Source organism: Myotis davidii, unplaced genomic scaffold (genome assembly GCF_000327345.1).
Source record: "Myotis davidii unplaced genomic scaffold, ASM32734v1 scaffold149, whole genome shotgun sequence".
Taxonomy (NCBI): Eukaryota; Metazoa; Chordata; class Mammalia; order Chiroptera; family Vespertilionidae; genus Myotis; species Myotis davidii.
Window position 1 is genome coordinate 2,043,764 of NW_006352194.1, and position 10,910 is coordinate 2,054,673.

At 53.1% G+C, this 10,910-nt stretch overlaps 1 protein-coding gene and 1 long non-coding RNA gene across 2 annotated transcripts in view; one reads left to right on the plus strand and one right to left on the minus strand.

Annotated features, from left to right (window-relative positions):
* Positions 1-6: 6 nt before the first annotated feature.
* Positions 7-1,881, plus strand: LOC107181431. Its single transcript, XR_001512135.1, has 2 exons — positions 7-264; positions 491-1,881. It is a non-coding gene; the product is annotated as an uncharacterized LOC107181431 (long non-coding RNA).
* A 4,965-nt stretch (positions 1,882-6,846) lies between these two features.
* MAN1C1 (mannosidase alpha class 1C member 1) overlaps positions 6,847-10,910 on the minus strand; it is a 112,096-nt gene continuing 108,032 nt past the window's right edge. The window contains exons 12-14 of the mRNA XM_006777521.2: positions 9,829-10,001; positions 8,498-8,613; positions 6,847-7,600 (exon numbers count right to left, since the gene is read on the minus strand). Coding sequence (XP_006777584.1) covers positions 7,474-7,600; positions 8,498-8,613; positions 9,829-10,001 — 416 coding nt within the window. The 3' untranslated portion in view covers positions 6,847-7,473. The remainder of the gene's footprint in view (positions 7,601-8,497; positions 8,614-9,828; positions 10,002-10,910) is intronic.

A 10,910-nucleotide genomic window follows, 5' to 3' on the forward strand; every position in this document is an offset into this window, starting at 1 on the left:
GGCTTCCTGGGGAGCGGGGTCCTGGGCCCTGGCCTCGTGTCCACCTCCCTGGCCCTGCCCGTCCAGCAGCAGATGGGCAGCCCCTCTCCACTCCTATCCCGCTCACTTCTAACATGTCAGCTAGAAAAATGGCAGAGTTCCAGGCTTACTCCGTCATGGTGCAGCTGGAAGGCCACCTCTGGGATGGACGGGGATGGAGAGCACGTGTTCACGGCACCCTCACCTGCCAGGGCCAGGAGGAGTCCAGAAGCTTCTCTGTGGGGGGTGAGGAGGGCACCCTCACCTGGCCGGCTGGGCTGTGAGTCATTCTCCCGGTCACACACACACACTCTGCTGGCCTGCGTGGCACTGGCGGTTTTTCTGGAGAGCAGCTTTGGGCATGGGCATGCTTGGGGAGTGACCTGGGGATGGAGGTGGAGGAAATATTTTTGTCTGTCAAGTCCCCAGGACCCCGGATCCACTGGCTGCTCTCTTCCTCATTCATGTCAAGGCCCCCAGGAGCTGGGAGCTCTGTCTGCACTTTCCCAGGAGAGGGCAGCCTCTGGAGAGAACGGAGCCCAGGGGGGCAGCGCCGTCCTTGGAGATGCCAAGCCCCTGCTGGTGCACCTGGCAGGGGTGGGAGGTCAGCGGGGTTTAGCAGGCACCAAGCACCCCCTGTGCAAGGCCCTGGCTGTTGCGTGCCCCACGCGGTCTCATTTTGCTCTCCAGCCACCGGGTGAGGTGAGGATGATTTGCCTCCTTCTAAAGTGCAGGGGACTGAGTTCTGGCGCGTGGGTTTGTCCGAGTCAAATCTCTTGCCATGCTTATCTTCCAGGGGATGACCCAGCCGACTGCGACTGCGTGGGGCAGGGGCTGGCCTCTCCCATCACTCCTGTCCTTCATGGGTCACCGGCCATGACAGCACCATGACGCAGGGCCCCTGGCACGTGGTGGGCACGCCAATGTCTTTTGGATGAGTGACTCCCAGGGACCAGGAGTTGTGGGCGCTGGACCCAGCCCTTGCCCAGTGCTCTGGCCCCCCAGCCTCAGTGGCACCCGCTGAGGGCCTGGCATCTGGTGTTGGCTTCCAACTGGGCCACTTCCAGCTCGTTACCATTAACGTTTGGGGACACCCAGCATAGGGCAGATGCCATTAGCAAAGCAAATTCCGTTCTGTCAGGAAGCAAAGCTAACAGAGCACAAAGCAGGTTAGGAGGGGAAGATTGATGAGCCAAAGCCCCTGGAAAACAAATGAGGGAAGTTTTCTTTACCAGATAACTTTTATTTATTACACTTGCTTTTGGTTAAAGACACAGACACCCTGCTGGTCTCTGGACCCAGGGCTGGAGAGATGCGCTGCTGGGACTGGGAAGGTCAGCGGGTGCTGGGATGGGTGCGTTTACAAGCCTCTGGGGAAAGGGTCACCCCTGGGGCTCAGCTCTGGGCTTCCATAGAGCTGCCCAGAGGCCAAGAGCCGCTCTTAGACCTGAGCAGGCCTCTCTGGGCCGCGGTTTCCTCCTCTGTGAACCTTTGCCTGTGGGATTTGTTAAGACTCCAGACTCCATGAAGAGGAAATATGAATTGCACCTCAACCTTCCCCCAGAGCAGACACACCTCTCAGCTAGATCCCTGGGCACGCTCTCAGCATCTTCCTTCAACCCTCCACCCCGACCTGAGCACCCCCCAAGGCCAGGCCGGCCCCTGGAAGCCCTGGGACAGTCAACAAATCTTCCTCCCAATTTCATAGATTCAGGGCCAACGACAAGATGCCTGCTCAATGCGAAAGGCATAAAATGTTCAGATTTATTGCTTTGAGAGTTTGGTCTGTCTCCTGGGCCTGGTTGACGCAGCTTCCTTCAGGTTTCAGAGCATTTTGTTTAATAAAAAAAAAAAGAATTTTGACAGCAATGTTTTGCCTCATATTTTCACAAGGCTTTATAGTTTACAAAGGACATTCACATAGAGCAATCATTACTATATGTATTGGATTTCTACGCTGGGGAGCTCAACCCTGGAAATCACCCTCCTTTTCCACAGATGGGGAAGCAGAGGCTCAGAGAGGTTAAGCGCCTTGCCTCAGGTCACACAGCCCAGGGAAAGGTTTCACCCTGTTCTGGTCTCTTCCGTCCTGCCACTCTGCTTTTCTCATCTCCAACCTGCCCTAATGCACAGTGAGCACAGTGGTCTGCAGACAGACAGTGCGTGAGAACAAAACAAAACAAAATAAAACCAGGGGCTTTTGCAGAAAACAATCAGAGGCTGGGATGAGTATAAAAATAACCAGGTATGTTCAAGGGAAGATTATTTTTGTAATGATGCCATTGGTGGAGGGCCAGGGAGTCAGTGAGCAGAGGACAGGCTTTCTAAGTTCTAAGACTGCACTGTCCAGATCGGCGACCAGGAACCACGCATGGCTATTCATAGTTAATTAAAATGAAACAAAACCAAATATTTCCTTCCTCAGCCTGGCCAGTGGGCTCAGTGGTTGAGCGCTGACCTATGAACCAGAAGGTCACGGTTCAGTTCCCAGTGTAGGGCGTGCAGGAGGCAGCCGGTCAATGATTCTCTCATCATTGATGTTTCTCTCTCTCTCTCTCCCCCTCCCTTCCTCTCTGAAATCAATAAAAATATATTAAAAAAAAATTTGTTCCTCAGTTGCACTGGCCACATTTAAGCGCTCCACATCCACATGTGGCTATCCTACTGGACCACACAGATATGGGACATGTCCATTGTCACAGAAAGCTCACTGGGCAGCGTGGTTCCCAGCCACCAGCAAGCCTGCTCCTTTCTCATCCTGACTGCCCTGGAGGAGGCAATAGCCACGCATGTTTCAAGGTCGATTCTTCTGCAGCCGAGGAACCTATAGATGCCATCCCAGCATCCAAGTCCCTCTGTTCTACTCTGGAGAGGTTACAACTCCAGGATGCAAACACAAGGCAGACGCCAGCGGAGTGGCCTTGCTACTCCAAGTGCGGTCCTAGGGCCCGCAGCACCCGCATCTCCCGGCAGGCTGTTCGAAGTGCAGGGTCTTAGGCTCCATGCCAGAGCCACTGAATACAAACCTGCATTTAAAAAAAAAATCCTCACCCAAGGATATTTTTCCATTGATTTTTAGAGAGCGTGGAAGAGAGAGGGAAAGACAGAGACATCGATGTGAGAGAAACACATTGATTGGTTGCCTCCTGCACTCCCCTAACCAGGCCCAGGCTGGGAGGAGCCTGCAACCTAGGTACATGCCCTTGACCAGAATCGAACCCGGAACCGTTTTGGTCTCTAGGCTGACGCTCTGTCCACTGAGCCACACCGGCTAGGGCTGAACCTGCATGTTAACAAGATCCCCGGATGGTTCAGGTGCACATTCAAGTTTGAGAAGCTCTGATTTAAGAGACAGGCCGAGTGGGATAAAAATATTGTCCCAAATAGAAGAAACTAAACAGATATTTTTAGATACAAAATAAAAGGCATCGGAGTGTGTTTTTAGGGATAGACCCCAAAGGGGCAGCTGCAGGGAGCTGGCCCATTTCCCATCTCCAGCACCTTCTCAAACCACGAAGGGTGACCTCCCCAAAGTACAGGGAACAGAACAGAGAATCCCATTTTGGATCTCAGGGATGTTGTCTTTAAATAATATGTTCTGTTTCTGCTTTTCCTTCCAATGCATTTGGCTATTGAACTTTGTAACTTGCCAAACACAATGTGGTGCGTGAAGCCAGTCCGAAGAAGCAAACAGTAACTTAAAGGGAGACATCTGGAAAAGGACCGTGTCCCCTCTTCCAGGGGTGTGATGCTCTGCAGGTCTCAGTGTTGGGGTCCAGCCCCATCAGGTCCAGAGGCTCCCAAAGGTGTGGACGGAGACAGCATTCAGTTGATCAGCAGCCTAGCCAGGATCTCTAGCCAGGATCTCCAGCCAAGTTCTGTGTTTTATTGTCTTGTTACATCTGTATTTATATCAGTTGATTTTAATCCTGGCAGTTTCTATTCCAAAGGTTAGGGCGTTTCTTATCTCCATTCCAGGGAGTAGATTATGTAGCTTAAGCGTGATTGTTCATAGTTAAAGTGATTAATTACCCGCCTGGCACTTAGTTAAAGGGTTTTATTCCCTCCCGAACTTCAGGGGGAAATCCCTACCTGGGGAAACAACCTTTCTCGGAGAGGTGACCTTGGTTAAAACACACAGCGCCAAGAAGGGGAGCAAACATATTAAGAACAGTATGCCATATACGCCAGGTCCCTTGAAACATATGCTGTGCAGATGTTTCTTCCCTGCAGCGACTGTGTCAAGCAGCAAGGATGGACTGGCTTCCGGCATCTCAGTGCCTGGAGCCAGGTGCTACTGAAGCTTTCTGGGAAGGAACCAGCATCCAGCTGTTACATGACGAGAACAGGTGCTAAGGGTCCCGTCACAGCGAGGGCAGAAATGAGGCTTCAGTGAGCCCAGCATCACCCTGACCCGGCTCCGAAGGAGGGTCTGCTCAGGGCCTGGTTCTGGAGCTTGGATTCTGCTTCCGTGAGGATGATTCATCCTTTAATTCCTCTCTCCTCTCAGCCTACCCTGGGTCTTACTTATTTTTATCCCTGGAATGGAGTTAAATTGCCTAAAGGACGATGTTTCTTCACCTGCAAGGGCCCTCCTGGAGGATGAATTTTAAAATATTCTTTTTTACAACTTGCTCCCAGCAGTAACAGAGAAGATGGAGAAGATGAGATGCTGGGGGAGGAGAGGAGGACAGTGACACGAGCCCGGCGGGGAGCCTGGGGCCTCGGGGAACTTGGAAATGACTCTGTAGTCGGGAGATAGTCCAGGAATTGACTCTGAGGAGTTGGATAGAGGGAAAGGAATGGCCAGCTATGATCTCATTACTCTCTTTATGATACTGAAAAACTGAAGCAAAACCTTCGAACAGTCTGCTGTTGGTGCCTAGCCCTGTAGACAGGTCTATTATTTTGGTAGCAACCTTATTTTTTTTCTCCAGTCAAGATGCCCTGCCCTCCCTTGGCTGGGGCACATGACTCAGGCCGATTGGAAGCTCATGTCCTAAAGGGAAAAGGCAGGATCTGGAAACACTTGGATTCACCTGTCCTGGTGGCGTGCCTGGGGAGGCTGCCCTGACTCCCGCAGCCTGGATCCCCGGCCAAATCCTCGTCCTCATCCTTCTTGAGGTCTGGCTGTTCACTCTCTTGAGATTTCACAAGCTTCCCCGAGGCATTTCAAGGCATTATTATTGTTATTATTATTTATTATTATTATTGCTTAAGTCAGAGGGAGTTGGCTTCTGTTTGCAGCGAAGAACCCCAATGCCCAGCAATCAGGGCTTAGACCCACCGCATGAGACAGCACATGAGGGAAATGAGATAAATATATATTTGTTGACATGAAAATATGTTCATATGCACAGTTTAGCACAGAAGCAGATTGTAATAAAACAGGGTGTATAGTATTTACAAAAAAATATATCCTGCACATTTCACAGAAAAGGGTCTAGAAGAAACTATAATGGTATTCACCTTGGAGGGCTGGACAGTGAATGCTTTTTCTTTAAGCTTATCTTTATTTGCTAACCTTTCTATAGAGTTTGGGTAACATGTTCTTCTGTTTTCCTTCCTTCCTTTTTTATTTTTTTTTAAATCCTCACCCGAGGATATTTTTCCCATTGATTTTTAGAGAGAGTGGAAGAGAGAGGGAAAGACAGAGAGAAACATCAATGTGAGAGAAACACATCCATTGGTTGCCTCCTGCACATGCCCCGACTAGGGTATGGTAAGTGCCCTTGACCAGAATCAAACCCGGGACCCTCTGGTCCGCAGTCCGATGCTCTATCCACTGAACCAAACTAGTTGGGCAGTTTTTGTTTATTCCTTGTGGGCACAGGCGAGTCACCAAAGCCACGGGTTCAGGAGTGAAGTGACTCGCTGGACTCAGGCAGTGACTTATTCGCCCAGTGCCAGGGCTTCTGCGACGGTGACCTCACCGACAGCTCTGGCTGCTGAGTGGAAGCAGCTGGAAACGCCAGAGTCCCTGTCCTCCGCTTCCCACACCCCCAGGCACCAGTGGCGTCCCACCTGCTCTCACAGCAACCACGGGAGGTGCAGGAAAAGAAGGCCCAGAGAGGTGAGGTCCCCTGCCCCGGGCCCCACACCCCAGGGCTCACCATGTCCCTGCGAAGTAAGCTGTGTGGACAGCTGCAGAAGGGGGAGAGGGGAGGGAAGATGAGCGCTCACCTCATTGCTGGGGCCTGGATTCCTTTCAGGGGGCTTCAGGGAAGCAGGGGCTGGTCACAGGGGAGAGTGGATTTGTGGGTGCTCATCCCACTGTCCTTCTTAGCTTCTAGGTCTCAGCTTGAAGGCTATCTGGCCAGAGAGCCTCTCCTTGACCGCGAAGATAGGCCCTGGCCATTCGCACTTCAGCGGTTTGTCTCCTTTGCCGCATTTCACACGACATACAGGCACGTCACTTACTGTGCTTCTGCCCTTGACTTGTGGGCTTCCTGAGGACGGTGTCTCTGGCATCTCCCCTGTCTGACCCTGCGGCCCTCCCTGAGCAGCTGCTGAAGGATGGAGCCCCTGAACACAGGCCTGGGTGGTGGGCGAATCACAGGGGCCGGGTCACTGCTGTCTTCACTGGCTGTGTGACCTCAGGCAAGTTGCTGCCTCTCTCTGGGCCTCTCCCAAGCCTTGACCCAAGTATAATATCCAACTCTTTCAAAAGATATTCCCCCTTTTCGAATATATTAGGTCTTATTTAAGGGAAGGTAATAGAAGTTGGAGTCATTTACTAAATTATACTTTAAACCAACTGCTGGTTGATTTTTCTGAAAACATTGTAATAGTTTTCCCAGGAATCACTGATGTGCAACGAACCCAATCGTATTTCTTATTCAATAAACTCTTTTATTGTAAGTTTTTAGATTTCTCCATTGCAATAATGAAAATAGCACTAGTATTCGTAACACTTAAACCCAAACCAAAGGGGAACCCCTCCTCAAATTATAAGGTAAATGACACGTAATTGAATGAATAGTAAATGTTGGTCAAGAGGCATTTAAAATATAGAAATAAGGTCAAGGTTTTTGTACGCGTACAAATACTTTAAGGTTTAGTTGATGAAGGTGATTGTTTTTGAAAGCACGGGATTTTGAAAACTAACATAATTTGTGATAAAACACAACTGTAGAGAAAAGGCAAAATCAAGCAAAACCCAAAATAACCCCAATACGAAAGGAAGTGAACCAAATACACGGGGTCGGTATGCAAACCTCCAGTCCTTTGGCCCTGGAATGGCCACTGAGCGGGTTTCATAGAAATTCTCCATAGAAAGGAATGTCTGGGCCTGGTGTGACATCGCTGTCTCCGGGCCTGTCTCCTCACAGAGGAGAAGTGGCGTGTCCAGCACATCTGTCTGGAGTGGGGCCTGCGTTCCCAATCCCTTTGAGAACAGTCCCCAAACCTGAAAAGGCGAGGCGTCCCTGCAGCTCGGGCGGCAGGGAGCTGGGGTCAGAGCTGGCCCCCGACCCTGCCAGCGCTGTCCGAGTGGTTCACGGGCAGTGGGTGGGCCTCCGTGTTGAACACCCAGTCTTCCAGGGACAGCATGTCATCTTCAGAGAACAGAAGATAGAGGTACCTGTGCCGGGCAGGGAGGGGGCGAGACACAGCTGTCAGTGCTCTGGGAACAGGGGCCCGGGAAGGAACCTCAGGGGCCTCTGCCACAGGCCTGTGGCTACGGTGCAGGGTGGGCAAGATCCCAAATCCACTCAGAGGGTTGGACCCAGGGGAGAGGCTGTGATGCTGAGAAGCGCACTGGGCTTGGGGCAGACAGCCCTGGTTTAATCCTGGCCCTGCCCCGGCCCCCACACCCAACAGCTTCATTCAGGCCCTTTGCCCCTGGCCTCTGGGAGTCCTGCCAGGGCACCGTGTGGCCTAGCTTCTCCTTCTGTGCAGGGTGGCCTGAGCCCTGGGCTCTCCCCCATGTGCCCCTCAGGAGACTCTATAAAGTACATGTGAGGGCACTAAAATGAACAGGGAGCGGTGACTCCAGAACCCCAGCTTCCCAAGCCACGTGGGTTTTTATTGGAAGGAATGGTCCATTCCAGTTCACCCTAAAGGCTCAAGGGCATTGCTCTGGGGAACAGCAAGGAGCCCAGGGGACAGTGCAGCAACCCTGCAGAGGAAAGTCACCAGCATATCGACACCACCGCCCTTGTTATTTTGCAGAAGGAGCTTAGTTTTATGGACCTAGGGAACCTGAGGAGACAGGTTACAGAACTGAACTTGTCCCCCAACTAATACTTCACTATGCTAGTGGGTAGAGTCCAACCCAGTCTCACTCTTTGAGTAGAACCTGGCCTGGCCCAAGGCTCACCCATGGGGGGGCGGTCTCACACTATGCCAAGCCCGACCCCCTGGGCCCCCTTCCTGTGACTGCAGACCCTGACTCTGGGGAAGGGACAGACTGCTGACCGCCTGCCCCCTGGGAGCTGCGTGGTCTGCTGGAGAGAATAGTGACCCAGCCCCGGCTCACTTCAGCGTCTCCGCTAGGAAGAAGGTCTGCTGCTTGTTGTCGTGGTTGGGGATGCTGCTGTACACGTCTTGGATCCCGGCGAAACCGGCTTCCGTCCGACAGTATTTCTCCAAGGCCTGGGTAGGGCGAGAGGAGAGGACCCCCCCGAAGCTCGCAATAGGCAGGCCCCTGACCCCTCGACGGGGGACTCCTGGCATTTGTGGAAGCAGAAGGCGGAGCTATTCTCAAGGTTCAATGCCTGCCGCCAGGCTGGGGGGCTTGCCGCCAGCTCAGTCCCAACGGGGGAGCTGTGCCCGGGCTCCACACCTGGTGTGAGCTGAGAGGAGGCTTCTCTCTGCCTCTCATGGAATAGACTGATGTCACACTTGCCCAGTGGGGACAGAGGAAGGCGCTGGTGGTGTTCGTGGCTGGGCTGTGGGACTGTCATCCCAGGATTCTCCGTGAAGATATGGTCCCTGGGCTGCAGGTGGGCAGGCCATGGGCTCTCTGTCTTTTGCATAGAAATGCATTTCTCACCCACTGAGGGTTGGCAGATGGGGCCCAGGAGCACAAACACTTGGCCTTCGGAGGCCAAGAATGAGGCCTTAGGGAAGCAAGAGACTGACCAGCAAGCCATGACAACGATCCTGAGCAGGCCTGTGCCCACCTGAGTGTGACGCTCAGGGCGTGGCTCTCCCAGGACAGTACCTGCCTCTGAGAGCAGTGGGTGGGGAAGGAGGGGAGGACAGAGAAGGCTCAGCATCCATGAAGGAACCTTCCAGAGTCCCCACACCTGCCTTTGACACTTGCCCTAAAGTGGGCATGAGATTTCCCACTAGGTAGCTGGGGACAAGAGGAGAGACAGGTGGGGTGAGTGGGTGGGTGAGCAGAGAGCCCAGAGAGGGCAGGGGTGGCCAGGGGCTGGGCTGGCTCTGGGGAGAGGAGGGAGGGGAGCTGCTGGCCTAGCAGCTGTTCCTGTTTGAGAGGCGACATCTGAGGCATTGGTCCAGGCTTCAGGGTCAGAGGGCAGTGACCACATGTGCTCTGGCCCCCTTGGCTGTTGCCCTGCCTTTGCCCCTCTACGTTTGTTGGCACCGGGGCTAGAGCCTCAAGGCTACGGGCCTCAGAACCCTCTTCAAGTTCCTGGCTTGACTGTGCCCAGCTGGGGATTCCTGGCTCTGCAACCATAACCTTGACCCTTGATTTCTGAACTTCAGCCAGATGCCAACCTGGCTTGACCTTCCTCTCAGCGCCTGAGCCACGGGGTTTTGGACTCTGACTGGGACTTCTCAAGGGCACCTGCCACCCGTTTAAGCCTCCCCACCCTCCTTCCCCCAGCCCAGCCCACTCACCATCACCACTTCCCAGCCCCACTCCCGGTAGATGGGGTTGTGGGTCTGTCGCCATAAGTACATGTAGCTCTCCACCACCTCGGGCCTCAGGATGTAGTAGCTCTCGCTCAGCTGCGTGGCCACCGCCTCTTTGCCGGAGTTAAACCAGAAGGCCTCGGGCCCCAGTTTGGTATCTGTGGAGTGACCAACCAGAGGGCCTGGGTCAGAACACTCACCTGCTGCCCAGGACAGATCTGGGGCGATGGCTGGCGATGGAGGGGGGGTGGGCCTGCCTGGATTGCCTGAGCCTGGCAGATACACAACTTCCCTCTTGGCCCAGGCTGGCCAAAGCAAGACCCTCGAGGCCTCAAAATTTTGCAACTTTAGAATTTGAGAATCCAGATGAACGACCCAGCAGTCTGGGGAGACAAAGGTGGGGTGGTGTTCCCTAACTGTGTATTCTGAGATGTAAGCCCTGCAAGATGTTAATCAGCGTTCAGCCAAGACAGGGTTCCAGGTTTCAACACATTTGGAGAGAAGTGGGTTAAAAAGTAAAACAGTCTCACTCCTGCAGGACTTATCAGATCCTTTCACATGCTAATCTGCAATGAAGCTTCTCCACAGACCGTAGGAAGCTGCTTTTAGCTCCTCTCAGCACCAGCCTTCTGGTTTGACAGTTTGGGAGACTGTTGACTGGAGAGGAGGGAAAGCACTGCCCAGAACAAGCACACTCATCCTTGGGCAGAGGGAGCCGACTGGGTCAGGCTGGTGAGGTCTGCTTTGCTGCTGTCGTTGTTTTGTTAGTTTGTGGACAATTTACTGCCGTTCCTGTTCTGTGGATGACCACAATTATATAACCACTACCACAGCCACCATTTGTGATGTCAAAGGCTGTGCTGGGTGCTTTACTACACATTACTTCAGTCCTTAAAGGACTGTGTTCTTGGTGAGGGAGGTGTTATTATCCCTCTACCCTGCATGTGGGAACTGAGGGTCAGAGAGGCTAAGACTCCGTCCAGGGGAACACAGCGCGCTGTGGCTGTGCGGGAGGTTACCCGGGATTTGTCTGATGCCCCCTCCCTATGCTGTGTCTGCTCTTTCCC